Here is a 22177-nt window from a genome sequence, read left to right on the forward strand (position 1 = left end):
ACTCCAAGGATGGGATTCAGTTCCACATTAATATATTGGCATTTAGATCACGCTGAAAGTAGCTAAAGAACTAAATAACCTCTCCAGTGCACCATCACTGGGTGCATCAAGAACGCTGAACCTATCTCAAATGCAGACACTGTCAGTTAGATCTCTTAATCTCTATCTGAAGCCCACCCTAAATGCTGAATCAAAAAAATCTCCACACACACAGAGCGTCTGTCATGTTTACTAAATTTGTTAACATTGAACTGACAACAGTTATACTCACCGCAGTAGTAATGAGGACAACAGTAATGTATGGTATTAAGGTCTACGGTGAGTATTTCCCCTTCATTACACAAGGGAACAGGCTCAATACAGGATTCACAAACTACATTTAAAAAAATCAGACATTTACAAAGTTTTAAATAGTAAAAAGTTAGCACATGTGAATTCTATTTAATAGACTATATAACAAGTCATATTATGTTTGTTACTTGGATAACAGCTTTTATGGATTGACATTCAAAGATGAAAAAGTAACAACGTTCAAGTATGATGTTCAAAATTATGTTTGAAATGAAAGATCCCAAAACCCAAGAATAATTCATGCTCCAGTCAGCCTGAGCTGTGTGAAGTCCCACACTCTCCAAGAATTCCTGGCTTAAGTTATTAGGTTTAGAACTGTGAACTGTTTTTGTAAATACTTAACTATTCCTTAGTTATCCATAAAAATATTAGAGGCTTCTTACCACAGAGATAAGAGAAACAACAGGGATCTTCCTGTTTTGCTTCAACAATAAATTGATCTTCTCTGCAGTCCAGCTGGGAAGCATTGAAACAAACTGAAGGATCACATTCTGTAGGATGTGAAATAAACAGTTTTTTAAAAATGTCACAGAAACAATACTAAAAAGATAAAGAAAATATATTCTTCATCTACTTAGCAAAACAAAATACCCCAAATTGACTGTAAATCAAAAGTGTCACAAAACACAAATGCAAGAAAATACTGAAGAGAGAAAACAAAACAAAACAAAACAAAACAAAAACATTATTGCCTGGTGCTATTTACAATGTCCCGTTCTGTTAACAATCAAAACAGCTTGTAAGGCAAATTTTCTTATAACACATAATACAAGTGTGGAAAACATCCCTGTGATGTTGTATTTCCCTTACCACATCGGTACTGTGGACAGCAGGACAGGGGGTGGTACCCTACCACTAATTTTTCATTGGGTTTGCATGTTGGAATAATGGCATCACACAATGACATGTTACATTCTGTGGGATAAAAAACAATCAATTTTTACATATTCAAACAGATACAAGTGCAAGTCTTAAGGCTCAAGATATTTATACCATCTACTATAGAGATCCACAAACTGAGAGCAGCCCAAGTCAGCTTAAAATACACTCCATACCATCATGTAGACCTCAGAGCTTAACTCAGGGGTGTTGTGACACTGTGCAAGCACGGTTATATCCCTCTTAAAGTAGGTATTTACTTACTCTGCTTCCTCCACATGAAGCCAGCTAAAATGTCCCAGTGAAAATATTCCCTAAACAAATTGACAATACAGTGTTGGTTACAGGTATCTAATGAGCAAAAGCACCATATAAGCTCAACCATTTTTTCTCATTTTCCTTGAAGATGTTATGAAGAAATAAGTGTCTTTTGGTTAACATTTTAGGAGAAATAAGCTTATTCCTTTTTCTCACAACCATGTCTAGACAGCATATTAGTATTCAGTGATCAGCTCACAGAATACTGCTTCTGAGAAACAGCAGTAGGTCAGGGCATACTACTTTTGACACCAAAGCACTAATAAGAAAAGCAAACAGGCTCTGATGACTGGTGCTTTTGTCATCAAGTATTTATCAATTTCTTTTGAAATTCCACCCAAGAGCTTAAAAATTCATTTTTAACAGAAGTTTTGTTTCAGTAGTGGACTTCTAAGACAAAAAAAAATTATTTCAGTCAGTTCTCACAAAGAAAAGAAGCCTGCTTTGCTGGCCCAACCAGCCACAAGTACCAAAAAATCACTGCTGAAAAATGTTACCTTGAACCCTGTCTAAAGATTGTCACCTGCCAGTGAATGTCAAGCACTTACCTTATACTTCTGTTACTGAAAACAAGTGTGGTACATACCACAAACTTTCTTTGGACAGCAAGCTCGCTCTTCGATGACATGGACGATAACTTCCCCTTCTCTTTCACAGACTGGTGGTGGATCCTCATTGCATTCAGGTTCTACAGCAACAATACTTCCATTTTCTAAACAGTTATACATGCAACAGCCTCTCATGGACCCATTCCAGATCTCCCCAGCAAAGCGGGGTTGTCCTTTGTTATCTGTGCATGCTGAGAGAAAAAACATTATATCCCTTCAACGAGTAGAGAGTGCAGATTTCCTGCAAGCAACTATAAATTGCACAAAATTATTGCATAAAATTAGAGTGTTGTGAAGCATTATGATCAAAGAATCCAAGAAAAGTTTATGACCTTAAAAACCCTACGTGAACAAATGCTTCACTATGGGTGAAAATAAGTACTGGGTGCAAGGGAAAGAACCTGCCCATACTATTCCTTCCTGACTACTCCAGGAAGGAAAGCCTGGGAGCTATGGAAGAATGACCATCGTTTTCCCCCAACAGAAGTGCATTGGCACTGTGTCTTGAATCCAAGTGAGCTGAAAGCACGAACTGCTGTAGCTTGAGATAAAGCTAGGTTTTGTTGAAGGGAGCTGCACCAGATTCACACTTACTGAGGACTGACACAGAACTTAAACATCCCTTACACTGAGCTGCAGTTAATATTAGCATATCTGCAAAACCATTCTGTTCTGCTGCACTTACTACATTTTTCTTCTGGTATACAGAGGTCAGAGTCTGTTCTATGCAGAATAGTGCCATTTTTACACACACAGTCTTCCCTTAAATAGGAACAGGGAGAATCTTCATAGAACCATTTGTTCAAGCACGTCTTGGCTTCACAGGGTTGCACACAAGGCTGGTATTCCTTGCCCTCAGGACAACTCAATGCTGCAAGTCACAAAAATAGGACATTGAGTGCTGCTGTTATTCTTTCAGCATTTCATTGGATAAACAGGTAGTAAGAACAAGTGAGTGTATCATAGAAAGCAGGTATTTATATTTTTAACAATACTTTAGGTAAGCAACTCATTAAATCAAGATTAAAACTGATTCATGACACTTTGACTAAAACAATTAATCTTAAGAACTTGTACCCTGATTTACTAATGATGTGATAGAATGAGATGGTACTTACAATAACAATAGAAAGAAATATATGTTTAACTCATCACTAAACACTGCAGCAGTATAAAGCCACATTGGGGTATAGAACATGGCTATCTGCTTACAACAGTAATCAGGTGTCCTCCATTTAATGCAGATGTTGTGCTTGTTGCATAAAGCCACATATGCAGAAAGTGCATCACACTCATAATTCCAAAAATAAATACTGTTGATCCACATCTTCTCACAAAACTCCTGTGGTGACACCTAGGAACATATTGTAAACGAGAATTAACAAGTACAAGAGCTTTCTGTAATTAAAATAAATCATTAATTACATGAAATAATACAGCTGCAAAGGAAAAAAATCACAAGCAGTGTCTAAAGTAAAAAATACCATTTTTTTCAGAACACTCATTCTGCAAAACTTAAACTGCCAGAATTTTTTATGCTCATTAGTAGGCACAAAACACAGTCCTAATGAGACTGTCATGCTATTTACAAGAACTTTTGCAGTATAACCCTGTCAGCTAAAAGTCAACAATCTCAGCTAAACATTGGTGCTATACCTTCCACAAATTCCTGCTGTGAATGATTACTGAGTGCTTTCTTTCTGTGTCTATAGGATCTGATAGTGTATGTTACTGGGTCTGAATGCAGGTGGTGCAACCTATCTTATTTCTGATGTTTTTATTTGCATAAGCTTATAACAAGTTGGAAAAAGTCAGATTTTGTTTCATTCTACCTGTTCACTACTGTGCTGCAGCCCAACTCTCCCTGTGGTTTCAGCAAATCTTCAAGCAGTTGCTCACTTCTGGCACTAGTGACTCTGTTACCTATCCTTGTCCTGTTGCTTCACACCTGTGAAGTGCACAATATGCTCCCTCCACTCTGCCTCTGCCACCATCTTGTATATGAAAGAAAACAAATTTCATAAGGGATGAGCCAAGTGCTTGGCAATTTTGATGCTGTGTCAGGTTTTGCTATAAACCAGGAAAAGGTGCAATTGCATTGTATCTGAGGCTATGAGAGTTCTCCTGGAAACCTATATGAAGTAGGAATTCTGACTATTCAGACTCCCTTTAATTATTTTTAAATTAGATATGTTAAAACAATTATGAAAAGCATCCTGCTCCCCATTGGTGCTACTCTCCCTTCTTGATTCAAAACTCCTTACCACTGCTCCATCCTATTAAGTTTCTGTGGCAAATATCCATTACTCTTTTTTTAAGCTCTTCCTTTGAGAAGTGCCTCCATTTTTTTTGTACCTGAGAAAAGTGAGGAGAGAGGTCTTGGGAGTTTGAAGGGGCTCAGCTGCCTGCAATACCTTTAACAGCATCTGTCTGTGATGAAAACCGAAGAGTAACATAATGCAAACAAAGGGTGGAGAGGCAGAACAGCAAGAAGTGAATCAGAAATCTGGACACATCTATCTCTGAGAAGGAAAGGGCCACTTGAGTAATTAATCCTTTTTATTTTGAATTAAGTGGGAAAAGTAAGTCAGACCTCAGAGATTTGGGGCTTCCTCATTTCCCATTCCGGGAAGCTGCACTACCCACCTCTAGTGTTAGTCTGCACCTACAGCTATCTCCCCAACAGAAAGTACAGTGTCAGAAACAAATGATGATTTCTGTAAGAAATGCTACCAAATTGTCAACGTAATAGTGACTATGTCAAAATTTGTTTAACTGGAAATTTCTTTAGTCTGGTCTCAGACTATATGAGTTGCTGTTGTATGTATCAGAAGCATGACTTGAAGTAACCTGTGTCAAGCATTTATTCATAATAACTCTTTTAGAATGCATTTGTGTTGAGATGATGATCTGGTGTCTCTCCTTTGAGCTTTGCCTACTAAATAATTTAAGAAACAGCATAATAACACAGGCATCCATATAGATGTGTGTTTACAATAGACAACATGACAAGAGTATTAAAGCCAACACGACAGAGGTATTAAAGCTACCCATCCAGATATTAACACATGAAAATAAGCAAAACGTTTTAAAAATCTGCATAGCTCTCTCATTCTTTTCTTAACTATACATCTTTAATTTGATTTGCACCTGGAATTTCTCTGATCTTTGTACTCACTTTCTTGTGACAAGGGATGAAAATGTTTTTGTTTAACAGTTCCATACAATATGTGCAGTTGTCTTCAGTACAGTTTCTTACTGGCCTCCTGGTTGTTACATCAAGTGATTTCTCAATTTCCCAACTCTTAATGAACATTTCAATTTCCTCCATATTTGTAATTATGGTCCTGTTTTGCATTTTCAGGTCATCAGCAGGGTCTCCATTACACACCCCTGGAGACAGATCATCACATTAAAAGCACAAACAAACATGCCATATTACTTCCTTTGGGAAAGAAAAGTGCACTTGATAAGGTGAGATTAACATTACATCAGGTTCACCTGTGAGACTTAGTCATCTGAATTTATAAATGACAGCAGCTATATGTCCACTGTAGTTCCAACTTTTTACTTGTGATTTTAGTTGTCAAGTGAATAGCTTAGCAAAACAAGCAGATCATACAATACAAGTACTGATACTTTTCCCAACAGTGAGTTAACTTTTGAGAAAAAGTGCTACCAAAATGTGCTGCTGAGTGGAGCAAATTCACTGACATAGCACCAGATTCTGACCTCATTCTACTGAATAACAATCAGCTCCATGGGAGTAAATGTAGATGGCTTTCAAATTAACAGCACATCGCTGATGATTTGACACTGTACTGAAATATAATTGAACATTATAAATGCAAGAAGTTATGAAAGGAGTCTTTTGATGAGCAAATTGCTTTCTCTAGAGAAAATAATTTATTAATACCAAACCACTGAAAAAAATGCCCCACCCAAACCCCTGACACCCATTGGCTACCTGAAATCATTATTGTATGTATTTCAGTTAATTCATCAATGAAAACATATATCTCCTATAAGCATGTAACAAGTCATTAATGCCAAATTTTTAATCTTCATAATAGTGTTTTACATCCCAGGGACCGGTCAGCCAAAGTTCCTATATTCTTTTTTCACTTTCCTTCCACATTGCTGACCGCACCCTAAGTCCTTGCCTTCATGCTTCCAGCCTTGCATCCTGATACTCTCCAGGGTCCCTTGTTAGAAGCAGGTTAGGCTGGTGTGACAGGCTGTTACTCTCTCAGACAGCATGAAGAAACACAGAAGATGGTATTTGCATGATAAGAAGCATTTGAGAGTAGCACCGCTTTCCATTATTCTTAACACTTCTGCTTGTTGCTGCTGTCCTAGTGCCATTCCACAAATTGTGCTGGCATTACAATTTGTAGGACCATGCTACAGAATTGCAGAATCAATACAGCTTTAAAATAAAGCTAATTTACCCCATAGTCCCACAATTTTTTCAGTATGAGAGGGAGAGGATAGGTGAATCCCAGACTGGAGAAAATGGCAGAAAACATAAAAGAAGGACTAAAGGAGGCTTCAGACTTTACTGCAAAATATCATGTAGAGCAACACTTTACAGCAGAGGTTGAATTTGTCTGCATAGTCTTCCTTTCTTCTGTCTTTTCATGGCACAAAGAGTAACTATTCTATAATCCTTGCTATGTTTGACCTCATCTTATCCCAACCTTTTTCAGCATGCATAGAGAAGATGGCAGCATTTGCCTTCTCTCACTTTTCTTCAAGCAGAATATAGCAATTGATTTTAAACACTTAATTTGTTTGTATGTATATTTAAGAAATATCTGATTTGTTTTGTTGCTTTTAAAGCTAAAAGCAGTTTAAAAGATTATAAGAAGTTCATTCTCCTGTTCAATATGGGATAGATTTTGTAAAGTTACAATGCACCAGAAAATGAACATTTACGATAGAATTAAAGTAACTCTAAAATTCCTGCTTACACTTTTCCATATAATACATTCTGGCAGAGTTATAAAAAGGTTATCAGGAGACCCTGAAACATGTTAAATTTACTATCATTGTAATTTACCTCAGCACAGTTTTGGACCCTAGATCCAACCTTAAGAGGTCTGAATTTGGATTAAGTATTCTCAGGGTACTTGAACCCTTCCCAAGAGACACCTTATATCAGTATTTACATAGTGATAAGCTGCCACTGCAAACATCTGATAGTCATTCTTTTCTCCCATAATCACTGAAACATACTGTCGCTGACTAAACTTCTTCAGCAGCCACTTCTCCATTGAAAATTTTCCCCTTTTTTTACTTGACTTCAACAATATTCTTAAACACAGGCAGAGATGAGTACATTTTTCAAAAGTTAATTAGATACAATGTACTGATCATTACTTGTTCTGCAAGCTACTTTATTAGCAAGTAGTGCTTTGAAACAGAGTTGTTTTATTATTATTAATTAATAGAATATATCAAGCCCACCTCAAATAGGATTGTCAGGGTAGTTAATGGAAGTCACAAGGAGAGCTATAGGGACAGCAGGGCACAGACACAAAAGGGAGGTGTAAATTTTAAATGGGAAATTATTAAATAAGAAAAAAATTGCCACCATAGCCTCACCACAAAGTCCTTCTGTTTTCATCGATGTGTTAGAATTTAATCCATACTGTATATCTATGATGCCTGTAACATGAGCCCACTTGATGCTAATACCAGCTGGAGTATTAACAATATACATTGCACCAGTATCCTGAATATTCAGTCCCTCTTTTGAAAACGGCAATGATTGAATTACAGAATCCACTACTACCTGAAATAAACCAAATACATTTTAGGGATGAAAACAGATTGTGAAAATGTATTTTATACGTCTTTACATTTTATAGAAAAAGATATTTTTACAGCCTCTGCCACATACAACAGTCACAGTGCTTAAATCACAGAGCTTCCCATCAGTGCCATTTCCTATAACTGCAAATGAAGTAGGCATGAGAAAAAAAATGGATATGGAAATCTTTTTTAATTAAGGAAGGAATAAATCTTATTTATCACATATCATATGATAAAACAAAGCAAAAAAAATCTCATCCCAATTATTCAGTTATCTGCTCTGGCCTGTATTGACTAGCAGGAAAGACAGCTTAAGTATTTATCACATCTTGCAACATTTCTGTTCGGTTCTAGGTTTTCTGGAAATATAGTCTCAAGTATAAATGTTTTTGCAGCCTCTTTAAAATCTCAAAAGAACTTTGAAGTGTCATTTTGGGTAAATGACATATAATTGAAGCATGGTATCAGAAATGTATATTTTTTGCTTCTAGCATACCATGAATTACTGGGAATCTGAACTGTAAAAGTAATCCTAATCCTAGTACATTCATTATAAATCTGATCTATTGCACTCCAACTATCTTTTAATTGTACACATGCTATATACTGGTGTTACATACTTACTTTTCTTTCTAAACGATTGATAAGTAGTTTATATGTGCGTGTTGTTACATTTAATTTCTTAAAACAGAGCCCTGAAGTGTTTGCAGGGGGAACCTTGAAAGAAAAGTGACAAACAAGTTTAGTTACTATTGTTATTCTAATTCTGTACCAGTGCTATAGGGAATTTTTTCAATGGGTGTAATATTAGTGTTTTTTATAACTAGTAAAAGCAAAAAGTACTCACTAGTTTTCTTATTGAATTTGCACTCTGGAAAACATTAAAAATAGATTAGAAGTTCAATGATAATCAGCATCATTCTTATGTGGCAAAAATAAGTCAACTGTTGTTTTTTTTTTTGTTTGAAGTTCTTCTACAATAAAACAGCTTCATAATTAAACTAATTTAATATATTCCTTATAAATAATAAAAAAATATACATCTCCCAGATAATGTAGTGCACTTTTCTATGAACTTCTTTTAGAAACTTGATTTACTTCTTAAAGATTTAAATCAAAGGGGTTTATGTGGAAACTAATACAGAAAAGATAACACAATGACCTTAACAAGTTGAATTAAAAATGCAGAGAAATACAATGGTCATGCCAATAAAATCCACTGCCCTGACTTTGATAAAACTGCTATTTTACCAAGGCATCTTTCTGCACAAGATTGCAGCTTGTATATACCATACCTCAGCTGGCTTTTAAGTAAACAGCTTTCACATTGGGAGGAACTCATTAACAGCATCATTAAATTCAGCATATGCTGCAAAGCCCTTTCAAAAAATATTTCTTGAAGAACTACAGCTATACACTTCTACAGCTCATCTGCCTATGTGAGCTGCATTCACACCTTTAGACTGCAACCAAGAAATAGTGAGGAGAGCAATTTAAAAGAAAACCTCTAAAAGAGTGTACAGTTGGATTGTAAAATGTAAAACCTAAAATCAAGTGTACAGTTGCCCAGTGAGAGTAGATGAGAGACCAAATAGGGATGGGAAGGAAAGAAGTCTGATGAGACTGACCTGACCTAAACTGGCAGTCTAAAAATAAAGCAGCTGGATCCCCTCTGTAGCCAATTCAGAGAGTTAGACAACTACAAAGAACAACTCATCACACTAATTCCAAAATCATTAATACCTTCGTAAAATAACTACAAAAGATTTTTGTGACTATTCAAAATATTTTAGTATTTTGACCATATTTTAAAGCATAAATTCAAGGTCTCGAGAAGATTTGTGGGTGGAGGGCCTGAAAGGAGAGATGCAGATTCAGAAGTAATGTCACCCCTGATAATTTAAAGGGAACCTACATTTGAATTTCTTTATAATATATTACAACAATTACTATTTAACCTGAGATAAAATTTTTTTGTCTAGGCAGCATGATTAAGCACGCTCCTTGAAAATTAAATAACTTGCCATTTTTGGTATGGTTTTATCTGAAAGTGATACATTTTTGCAGAAGTTCATACCCATAACACAAAAATTCACAAGAAACTATGACAATTATTGTGAAAATGCAAGAATCTTACCTGATTAGCAGGACATTTTTCAATATGAGCAACAATAATTTCTCCTGGTAGCTTGACTAAAATGTAGGAAGCCATATTACAGAGGGCTATGTTGTTTCCATCAAATGTAATAACACTCAGTTCAGACAGTACAGAACATTGACCTAAAAAAGAACTGTCATTTAATGAGGTTACCACAAAACCAAATACTCGGCATTTCTAAAAACTTTCATTTTTAGGAATATTTACTTTCTCATATATACTTTCATACATATATTGATGACCTTGTTCTTCAGACAGCATACTGAGCCATAAGCAGAAGCAAGTATTTTACATTACTCAGTGGAAAGACCTTAACCTACTGCTGTGTGCCCAAAGTAGGGGAGAAAGTTTAAATTGCTGAAAGTTTTCACTTAAGTCAATGTTTTATAGGCAAGGTCAATGAATCTGTACATTGTGAGATAAAATATATGCATTAAAATATACGTTTTTTTGAGATACTGATAACAAGAGACTGGTCTGTCCCATCTTGAGACAAATATTTGAAGTGTGATATTGATTTCAGTAATGATTTTTAAAGGTTTTTAATATGACTGCCTTAATGTTCCCTTGGCAGACAGTTATCTGCCGCTTATGCAGTTTCTAAGTATGAATAAAAATGGCAGAGAAAACTGAAATTTGGGGGTTCTTTCAGAAAATGCCAGTATTTAATTTGCTTTCTTCAAAAAAAGTTGAAATATCAACATTTTGACTGATAGAAATTCTGAAAAGACTCAGCTGGAAAATGTTGATGTTCATGTTGCAGATTTCATTTCAATGTTTTCATTCAAAACAAAATATTTTGACTCTCTTGAATGTTAATTCAAAGATACCAAAACATTCAGTATATTTCATTCTGTTTTGCTGATGAACAGCTCTTTTAAATTCATTCCAGTATTCAACCTCATATTCCCACTGTAATAAACCCTTAATTTATCACTTGAAATTTACAGATCAAGGCTCTATGTTGTATTTAAAAATAAAACAGTGACTTACAGGGACATTCCCATTCTGGGCAACAACTATCAGTGTTAACTTGAACTGGCATTCCTCGAAAACCACAGTCTGGCTTCTGCACATCCTTAGGGCAGTTCCTTGAAAGGTTGTATAACATCCAACCCATATTAAGACATACATACTGGCTACATTTGTCCACAGGTTCGAGGTATCTTGGCTGCCATATAACGAAAAAACAACCAGAATCAACTTTACGTTCATTGCCTTATGAGGTCCAAGTGATCACTTCTTCATCACTCTGCTCTGAGGCAGAACCAGGGTATCTGTGTGACCCCTCATCAGTTATTTTGGAATGAGTTGCTTTTGTGTGTTTGTAAGAGGTGACAATGATGCACGTCCATTCACCCACACCCTTCCTGTTCCATCTGGCTTTGGTGGAATACTCTTATGAGAAGCATTATGCATTGAGGCTACGTGTTATAATAGTCTAAAGCATTTTAAGAAACACAGAATCATGCATTCCCATAATTTTAAACCCTATGACAAAGAAACAAATGGAAAAAAAAAAAAAAGACAGGGTGAGATTATGCAGAAACCCCAAAATTCCATGGATTATGACTTTTCTGCACCTCAGAAATATATTTCTCTATCTAGAATCAGCACATAGCTTTAAAAGCTATTTTTTTCCAGAGCAATCTGTTAAAGTTTCAGAATATACCAGGGCAGTATAAGAGCAGTGATAAAACAATCCTCTAAGAATAATCAAGTATTTTAAAATATACAAATAAAAACAAAAATAGGAGGTATTTAAAATCTCTGATATTACATACATAGCATAATGGTCTGAAAAGCAATATCTATTTTAACACATAGGGGCAAGTAAAATTGATCATACCACACATTCAGACGATGAAGACATCAGTGTATCCATCATTGTACCAAAGGAAGCCTTGTCAGTTACAGCTGACACTGTTTCTGTGCTTGTCAGAGAAATTTGTGTTTCCACGGGCTCTGAAGAGGAAGGCAGAGCGATTCCACCACTAGCATGAGATAATTCTGTTATAGTTCTGGTCTGCGGCTCTGTGGGCTCTGTTAAACTGAAAGGTTTAATGGTTTTCTGCATCGGTATTTTAGACCAATCTGATGTTGTCACCTCCGGAACTCCAGAGAAATGTTTTACTGAGGTTGCATTTCTTGAAAAAGGCAAACTCTGAACTGCAGATACGGTCAGATAAGGCAGTGAAGATTTCTCAGTTGTGGTTGACTTTATCTTGGTAACATTTCTTTGCTCGTATGAAGTCTGACCACTTTCTGAAATACCCACAGTTCTTTCAGATGAGGTTGCATATTTAACTTCTGAAGCTGTAAATGAGGTACTCTTGGTCTGTGACAATGGACTTGTAGTACCAGTTGTCTTCACGATCATAATTCTTGGAGTTTCTTTAGTGCTCCGTGAAGCTTGAGTTGCTGCAGATGTAAATAAAGATTTGTGTGATACATGCATGGGTGTTTCTGTGGTGGTAGGAACTGAAGCTGAAGCCATATAAAACCCCAAATCATCAACAAAAGAATCAGTGGTTTTTGTAGTAATCCTAGAGGCTACAGTAGTGCCAGAAACAACTAATAAACTGGCTGAAGAGCTAGGTGGTATTTTTGCAAAAGTATAAGGTGCTTTTAAGGATGTAGGATTCACTGTTGTGTTCGTGATCATTGGTGTAGTGGATTGAGTGATGATTCCAGCTGATATGGCTGATATTGTTCCATCTTCTTCGGAAGAACTTAGTGAAGAACTCTGTTTTCCTAGAGAAACAGTAGAGATATGAGTGGTCTTAGGAGGAGGTGAAGACATAGAGACCCTATTGGATTGGCTTTCTAAAGTGGATTCAGGAGCTGTAGGCATTAGTAAAGAGGGAACTACAATGGATGTTTTTAGTGCTGCTGAAAGGCTGGTAGAAGGGCTTATGTTTAAAGTGAATGTAGAAGAGTCTACAGAAGTTGCAAAGTCTATAACTGGACTTTTTGAGATTCCTTGTGTATCTAGAGATGAAACTGATGCTTGGGTAGCAGTTATATTTTGTGTTAATGATGATGTCCTACTGACTATGGGAATCAATGAAGAACTTGTAGTATGAGATGTCATATAAGAGGGTACTGATGTTGATAACAAGATTGTGAATAAAGATGATGACCTTGTAAGAGAAGGATCTTTAGGAATGAAAGTGCCTGAACTTTGTGCCACAGGGTCAGTTTTCAATTCTGTATGTGAACTGCTTGGGTACTCTGTAATTTCTGAAGTGGTTATTAATGTAGCATTTAGAGGTAATACCAATGTCCTAAGAGGGAAGACTGTAGACATAATGGATTTCATTGGCTTTTTAGAAATGGATGACACTGAAAAGGAATCAGTGTGCATTATGTATTTATTTTCTTTTGAGGCTTTACTTGCTATAGACATATGAGAGATTGTTGGATTGACTAGAAGAGTGGAAGCATCGGAAGGTGCTTTATAAAGACTTTTGGAGGCAACAGTGACATCTGCCATAGCTTTGGTCTTCAGTGAAGTAGTCAGAGAAGGCACTGGTATAGATACTGTGTGTGTTACAGAAGGACTCGAAGAAGTGTTTATAGGGATTTGAGAAGCAACTTGAGGTGAAGATACAGTCATTATGGGCAAAGCAGCAGAAATACTGCCTTTTATTAATGGAGATGTCTGCTTGGGACCAGCCACTGAAATTTTCACTGAAGATAAAAATGGCTTTGGAGAAAAACTAGCTAAAGAACTTGCATTTAATGATATCAGAGAAGTTTTAGACAAGGGTTTTGCTGTTTTAAAATATGAAACTGTGATTAATTGAGGAAAATTTGTTTCAAAGCTAGCAAATCTAGTAGTCATAGGAATTCGAGGAGCAGTTGAAACCAGTGCAGAAATGGGTGTTGGGTGAACTGCAGTTTGACCAATGCCAGACCTAGTTCTAACAGACAAAGTAGATACAGGAGAAGTAGATGTGCTTAGTGTCAACTGTGAACCTAGAAGCAATACAGGTCTTGTGAAAGTTGCTCTGCCAGCCAGCAAAGCAGACAAAGACACTTCAGAGGATACTGCTGCTCCTTTAGAATGACTTACTGAAGGACTCCTACTCTTCCCAATCCCTGCAGGCAGCTCAGAACTGACAAAAGAGGGCTTGGAGGTTAAAGTTGTTAATGCTGAGGTAGGGGGAACAGTTCCTAGCTGAGTAGTTGATGTTTCAAGTGGAAATGGAACTACCACTAGGGAAGTGGGTGTTAATAATGCAGAATGTGTTGGAATAGGACTTGTACTGAGCAGAGTTGTTGGAGTTGCTATTGTAGTGGGTAAAGTTATAGATGCACTAGAACTGACAGTATGTGATGTGACTGCTGAGGCTTGAAGAGCAGTTGGAAAATCTGTTGAAGAGATGAGTTTAGAAAGGACAGTAGGGCTGACTGTGCTGTGAAGTACATCAGAAGGCTCCACTGTATTTGGTAATGAAAATGTTGAATAGGTGGCTGCATTAGATGCTTCCAATGAATAAAAGTCTGTAATGAACTGAGCTGACATATTCATTGCCCTTAAAGTTGTGTTTGCCTTCACAGTTATTTTGGCTGTCACACCGGTATGAGTTGACTCAGTCCCTGAAGTAACAAATAAAGGAGGTGTCTGAGGAAATCTCTCTGTGGTAGCACCCGTGTGAGAGAGTAACAATGAAGGTTTTGTTCCAGTTGCTGATTCTGTAGGTGTCACAGGTATGCCTAAAAGAAAAAATGCATATTTCACTGTCTTTTATGGATTATTGGTAAAGCAAAATAGGAACATCTATCTCTACTCAAGTCCCATTTATATATTAGCAAATCAAAGCGTCATTTTGCTAAGATAACTTGCCAATGATTCCAGGTTGCCTGATGACTTTGAGGAACTCAGCTGACTCAAGAAGTTTTCTGATTTTCTTTGCAAATGAAGTAGCTAATTTTTTATTGCTAGTGAAAACCTTGATTTTGCAGAGCAGTTTTGAAGCAACAAGGGAATTCCATGGAAAATACAGTAAACTCAAAATAGTAAAATATTTGGAATAAATATATTAAATCTTTGGAAGATAGTATACTATGAGATAACTTTGTACTAGCAAATATCAAGCATAATGTATTTAATTCAAAACTTGTAATGTAAAATAAGAGACAGTATAAAAATGAAATTCTTATGTTAAAAGAATACTATATCCCCAAAATAAGCAAATAATGTAGTATCTTCACACACCAGAAGTTATGAAATAGATGCACGGAATTTGTTAGCGGTGGTTCATCAACTGGAAAGTCTGAACTTTACACCACAGCAGTATTTCTTCCATTTGGAATCTTTTACATACATGCTATCAGTATGTAGTCAAATATAGTTCTGATGAGTATAACACCATCACAAAAGGTTAAATTTAACATACTATTAGAGAAATTAAATAATTCAACTTTGGATGTGGCTTGTTTGGATGTGGGAGATGTATTTTGGATGACTGGGAATGGAGTCCATGTCCCAGAGAGACATTCTTCAACAGAAGGAGTTCTGGTTTTAAAAGAACAACAATGTACATTTGACTAAAACCTTTCCTGGGTTCTCTAGATTGATTTATAAGATTAGACTAATATAAGAAAATATACTTACAGTCTTCTGGATAAACACATTTAAGTGTGACCTCATCAAGGATCATGTTTTGGGGACAGTATGGCAAGCATCCTTCAACCCTTTAAAATATTGTATAGTTAATTCTAAAGCCACAGTAGAAATATAAATTAAATTATTTTACTTTGGCAAAATGAAGCATTTGGATGTCTTTACCATCAGAGTTCTGAAAACTTTCCAGTGTAATGGTGAACACAGAATTTTGAGGCATTTTAAGGTCAAAAAGACATTGAACAGCACAATTCTGTTTCTAAGCTGTTAGTAATCAATTCTTTGCATAGGCTGATGAACATGATAGCTTTGGACCATTCTGCTTCCACAACCAGATGGAAGTTCAAATCCCTAAGCAGGAAGGTTTTCCATAGGATGAAGAACTTCTCTATAAGACTGCTGTTTTACCCAGATATGATCATTTGAGGCATTAAAATATTTAGACTGATTCCACAGAAGGTCTCATTCTTGTGCACTTTCAGCATAGGAGAGTACAGAGAAGTCCATATATTCCTTTACTTTTTCATTCTGGGGGGATTTTCAATAAGAAAATCATGACAGTAACAACCAGTTTGCCCATACGGAAAAAGCTAAGAATACCAACAGAGAAAATTAGTAATAGTCCTAATCATAAACTGCATATGCCCATGGAGGTAGTCAGAAATTCAAAATATCATTTCTTTTCAATCAGATTTTGTGCCTAGAGTTTTAAGGCTTTTTTCCTTTTAGCTTGTTGTGGTTCCACTAATGCAAGGGGAGATCCGCTGACACAGGAAATCTCGTTACTAAGTAACAAGATAACATCTGCCGTGTGAAATCCCTCATGTCGTGCCAATGAGCATCTCTTTGTATAAAGTTCCATCCTCTTACAGGAGAGGGCGTAGTCCACCCTTACTATTCGTACAGTTTTTGATCTCTGTCATATAAACACCAAAAAGATGTAGTCATTTATAGCATTATGGGATCCTGGTTTAGGATGTGAATATAAATCCATAGAAGGGAACAGCCTTCATTTAATTTAATAGATTTCTGCTTAACCATTACCAGAAGCTAATCCCCTGGGCTAAATACAAACCCTCTTATTCCTGTGTTGAAGGGTTGCATGTAAACAGGAATATATATCGTGGGAAACGAGAAGCTTGTTGCCAATGTTTTCACATGACTTGTGAGAGCTGCTTACAAGAGTGATACTGAAATCTGGATAAGTAAAAATGAATGGATTTTGCAGCTGTAGTAATTTTCAGAAAGCATATGGTATGCATATTACAAAAAATAATACAGTAGCAATATGAGCTTAATTTTACTTACGGAGGAAGGAATTTACATGCTATTCCTTCAGGATCACTACATGTTTTAACACAAGGATTAGCACAAGATTCATATCGCCATTCACACATCCTTCTGTAAGGCACAGATGCACCGAGTTCTGAGAAGGAAGCAAAAGGTATTATTTATTGATTGTGTAGTCAACAAACTATAAATGTATAGTCTTTTCTATAATGTACATTGGGATTTTCAGAAAAAATTAAAAATTAAACCAAGTGGAGGAATTCTTGAGAACTTTCAAATAGGTGAGATTTTGTTCATTTTCAGTTTCAAGTATTTTAAATTCAGTCAAGCTAAAAGACATTAAAGCTTCAAAGATACAAACACCTACTCACTTTTACAATGTATTCTGTTTAAAAACCTTAAAAATCAGTTAAACATAGTGAAGGAACTGTTGGTTGCAGAAGCAATGCCGTTACTCCATTCATTTAAAAGAATATATATCTATATCACTAACAAGACATTAAGATGCATCTTTTTGTGACATGCCAAGTACAATTTGAAAGAGTAAACCGATGAAAATGTAGTTCAAAGATAAATCAATCATCATATCAGCAAAAACTAGAAAATAACAACATTTGGAGGTGGGGTGGAAGAAAAGGAATAGTAATTAAAAATAGGATAAAAAAATATTTGTTACTATTGCTGATGAAAGTGCTCTGAAGGCAAACAGAAAAACCATACTTATCCCTATGGGTTATGCAAAATTTACCTTCAATATTAAAGCTACTCAAACGTTTGAATTCTTCTGAATCTTCGTACTTTGCCACTTTAACACCAGATGAGGTGAGAATGATGAAAAAGCCTTTTTTACTGTGCAGTTCGAAGGCACTGAGCCCTGGACTCCAGAGGCCCTGGTGATGGAAGAAGGTGGCTCGTCTCCGAAAGGAGGCACTTGCCTGCCACTGTTCCAACCCAACAGTTTCATTGTCATGTACGTACAGAAAGTAGTTTGGTCTTTCAGCAGATTCAAGGGAAACAAGAGAGAGAGCTTCCACAGAAGGGAGGGGGAAAAAAAAAAAAAAAAAAAAAAAAAAGTAAGATTTTATGTGAAAACAACTTAAAGTAAGATTTAAATCCATGTCTTGGCTCCTTTCAAACAACTGATTTTCACCAAAGAAAAAAAGTCAGTTTTATGTAACACAAAAAAAGTTAGAAATGCAGGGTCTAAAGGAGACTTCAAATGATCACATAATACAGAGCCCCCAGAGAGCTAATCTTACATCAAAACTACATTCAGTCTACTGCTACTAGCCTTCAAAATGATTCATAAGCAGTCTCATATTGGGACTTGCTGAAATTGGGAGTTTTTTCTCAGATTTGGACAAATTCTTGACAGTTTGACTGTACCAAAATTTCATTAGTAAACAACATCATGCAAATATTGTAAGAACAAGCTTGACTTCGCCTTGAGGTCAGGATTTTTTTTACATACAGTCATATCCAGCAATACAGTAAAAAATCCTGTGGTCAAATAAGAGACTCAACCCTCTATTTGCTCTACCTATGTCAGAAATCAAAAGAAAATTCCCTGAAAATTTAAGAACTTATAAGAAGATTGACTTCATATTTGGTTTTCAATTTGAATAAAATCTTGAAATGTCTTTAATCTAGATGAATACTATCTCATTCATTGGAGATATGAAAATTACCTGTGAACTGCACAGATATAATGAATATTTTACTTCCACTTTACATCAGCTGGAGAATGACAAGACTGAATTAATTCTTCTGTTCCATGTACTTTCTCGTTTCAAAATAATATCTAAAAACCTAATTTCTCCACTGCAAAGTGTTTGTGAATGTAGTTTCAAATTTTACTATGAAGACAGCCCTTCTTTATGTTGATTTTTGAGGGTTTTGAATTTTTTTCAACAAATTAAATTCTGTGAGAAAGCAATGACAAAATTTGTATTGACCTAATTGGCACAAACCCAATACATGTGAAGGAAGGAAAATATATGCAGAAGGAAAAATATTTAAATATGTTTATTTATGGTTGTATAGTTTGGATCAGTCTCTGACAAGTGAAAAATAGAGCTTAGAAATAGCTGTTTGCCTAAAACTTCTTTCTATAGTGTATGGAGATGGCTGCTTACTAATGATGCAGGAGACAGATTGGTTGTTCTAAGTTGCCTATTTTATAGTCCACTGAAAGTCACAAAAAAAGAAAAGAAGATAAAGTAGAAGTGATTTTACTAGAGACAAAAATATCCTGCATTCACCTTCAGTGTTGATACTTGCTAGATACGTGTGCAAAATTTTCCAGTTTCCAGTTATACAAACTAATTGGTTTTTTTCACAAAGGAATTCTATTCATTTGTATTTTATAATACCTCTAAAGCAATCTTTGAAAAGTCAGCTTTAAAGCTAGCAACAAAGTTTTTCAATATTAAAAAAAAATAAATTCAAAAGTCGGTATTCCTCCTCCAATTTTAGATTGGCCACTTCATCCTCACTTACTCCAACAACTAAAAATACCTAGACTATTTTAGGAGATTTAGAAGATGCGGCAAAGATCATTCATATAGTTTGAAAAATATGTATTGCCATTAGCAAAATTGTTGAGAACACTTACATAAATCTTTATCTTTGAAAAGACCTGGAGTTATCATGAAACTGAAAAATACATTTCCATATGCTCTGGTTCTAGGCAGGGGAAATATCCTTCTACTGGATACGTTGGCTCCTATAATTGTGCCATTCTCTCTGTAACTTGCCAGAATATAGGGTCCTTCACCAAGACCTAAGAGAAGAAAAATCAAATAGAAAAACAAAAATCTTCCTTGCATAACATACAAAACTTAAGTATTAGTTTACATAATGTATTGTCTTAAATATTTTGCCATACTAGGAAACACATAAATTTGGAACTACAGCTCAGTGCCTCAAGGTATTATGCTGGAGTAGGTCTGTATCTATCTGTTCAATATAGTCCCTTATTCTTTGCTTGCTGCCCAGATTACAACAGATACAAAGTGGGCTCAAAAAAGCATGAGTAGCTATCCTCACAAAATGACCTATACAAGAAAGAAATCTGGGCTGCTTTTTTATGGTATTTAGTCTTTTACATGTCCTTATTTCTATACTTTAAAAGATCAACAGAGAAACTTTAATATTATTCCCCAAGTACACACTGATGCTACTGTAAGATCAACAAGGCAATTCACCCCCAAAAAACAGATTTCAAATTATAAGGCTGTATTTCAACTTTTGGCAGCAATATTGCTTAAGCAGTTGTCTAGTTCATCCTCTCCCACAAACTGCTTTTCCCCCCTACTGCCCCATTTATTATGCCATCTAAGTGCTTCAGCAGTGAACTGGTCACCTGCAAAATAACTAGCTAATTTTCCCATCGTCATTCAAAAGCTCATGCCAATATAACAGTGACAACAGCTTCAGCTAGTACCACTGCCAAAATGGTGCTGGCCTAACCATGCCCCACAGCAAACCCCTAGAGCTATTTCTGCTGGGCTGGAAAGGCTCACAGGGGTACATCCAGATACAACAGCACCCATCTTTGTCACTATATCCCACTAAAAGAACAAAGAACAGCATACTTCTAAACCTCACCTCCTGAGTAATAAACAAAATGTGTAAGTTTTGTGAAAGCTTTTAATCCTTACAGGGAAAAGGCTGAACCCCTTCCTAGCCTAAGATAGCTCCTTTCAAATATGACTCTTCCAAGAGGGGAGGAACTCTCATAATAATGAGATTTGGGTCAGCTAGAAGTTAAACACCAATGTTTGAAGAAAACTGCATGTAAATAACTACTGGTTTTATGTTGGAGTTCCTATGCATGTGAAGCCCACAAGCTTGCCACAAAATGACCACTTGTAAGGAAGTGGCAAGACAATTTACCTTGAAAAGACTCTTTATTCTAAATCATTGAATGTTTATCCCTACATATTAACAGACATTTTGCCTATGACTTGAGCAAAAGCAGGAACCAGCTGTCACTGATAAAGTTTCCATAAAGATTCAACAGTTTGCCATCCTGAAGAACAAAAAAGAATCAGAGGAGGAGCCACCCTAGTCCCAAAAGGTGTTTTGCTAGCACTTGGTGATCGAAAGGTGCCTAATGCCATCCTTGACTTTAATCCTGGTAAGCAGCTAAGCACCACACAGCCACTCGCTCACTCCCCCACAAGAGAATCAGAGGGAAAGAACTGAAAAAAACTCATGGGTTGAGATAAAGACAGTTTAATAAGTTTAAAAAAAAACATAAGGGGCGGGGGAACAAAAGGAAAACAAAATCAGGAAAAGTGATGCAAAAAAACCCAATTGCTCACCACCAGCTGACTGATGCCCAGCTGGACCACGAGCAATGCAGCCCCAGCAAACTTCCCCCCTGGTATTTACTGCTGAGCACAACATCATACGTTCTGCAAAATCCCTTTGGGCAGTTGGGGTCAGCTGTCCCAACTGTATCCCCTCCCAACATCTTGTGCACCCCCAGCCTACTCACTGGTGGGGTGGTGTGAAAACCAGGAAAGGCCTTGATGCTGTGTAAGCAGCAGCTAAAACATGGGTGTGTTATCAGCACTGTTTTCATCACAAATCCGAAATATATCACCATAGTAGCTATATGAAGAAAATTAACTCCATCCAAGCCAAAGCCAGTATACCTTACTACTTTTTAAATAAGACAAAATTCTCTATTGCAAAGAAATTATGGAAAGTCAGCTATACCTAGGAAGATCTACATGCTGCTACTGTATTGAGCCAGACTTCTTGGAGAAGAAAACAAATCATCTACTATATGATGCTCATTATAGGATGCAAGTTGCTAAAAAAGATGTATCAAAAGTCACATTCATATCTTTGCATTTAGTCAAGTTTCCCTTCCTTTTCAGTATCTTGCTCCCTACAAAGCACATGCACAGTATCCAAATATAAGAGGAGATGCCACAGGAATTAAGTTAAATGAATACCACTCTCATTCTAAGGAACTGTTCTCTACGGTTTACTTGTGAGACTTGTGCATAAAATCCTGTAACCTATCGATTTCAAAATGTAATAGGTCCCTGTTCTGAAATTTACAGTACAAGCACAAGCTAACACCCTTCTAGAGCTTCTCCCTGACTG

At 36.2% G+C, this 22177-nt stretch overlaps 1 protein-coding gene across 1 annotated transcript in view; it reads right to left on the reverse strand.

Annotated features, from left to right (window-relative positions):
* The window catches only part of OTOGL (otogelin like), a 102002-nt gene that overhangs the window by 20206 nt on the left and 59619 nt on the right, over window positions 1–22177 (reverse strand). Inside the window, exons 32-48 of the mRNA XM_074825887.1 lie at window positions 19668–19835; window positions 17802–18080; window positions 17072–17189; window positions 15755–15834; window positions 11981–14853; window positions 11125–11302; window positions 10111–10253; window positions 8821–8844; window positions 8598–8690; window positions 7764–7953; window positions 5335–5549; window positions 3369–3510; window positions 2842–3027; window positions 2135–2347; window positions 1162–1266; window positions 735–842; window positions 272–373 (exon numbers count right to left, since the gene is read on the reverse strand). Of these exons, the coding sequence (XP_074681988.1) occupies window positions 272–373; window positions 735–842; window positions 1162–1266; window positions 2135–2347; window positions 2842–3027; window positions 3369–3510; window positions 5335–5549; window positions 7764–7953; window positions 8598–8690; window positions 8821–8844; window positions 10111–10253; window positions 11125–11302; window positions 11981–14853; window positions 15755–15834; window positions 17072–17189; window positions 17802–18080; window positions 19668–19835 (5217 nt within the window). The remainder of the gene's footprint in view (window positions 1–271; window positions 374–734; window positions 843–1161; window positions 1267–2134; window positions 2348–2841; window positions 3028–3368; window positions 3511–5334; window positions 5550–7763; window positions 7954–8597; window positions 8691–8820; window positions 8845–10110; window positions 10254–11124; window positions 11303–11980; window positions 14854–15754; window positions 15835–17071; window positions 17190–17801; window positions 18081–19667; window positions 19836–22177) is intronic.

Source organism: Strix aluco, chromosome 5 (assembly GCF_031877795.1).
Source record: "Strix aluco isolate bStrAlu1 chromosome 5, bStrAlu1.hap1, whole genome shotgun sequence".
In the NCBI taxonomy this organism is placed as follows: domain Eukaryota; kingdom Metazoa; phylum Chordata; class Aves; order Strigiformes; family Strigidae; genus Strix; species Strix aluco.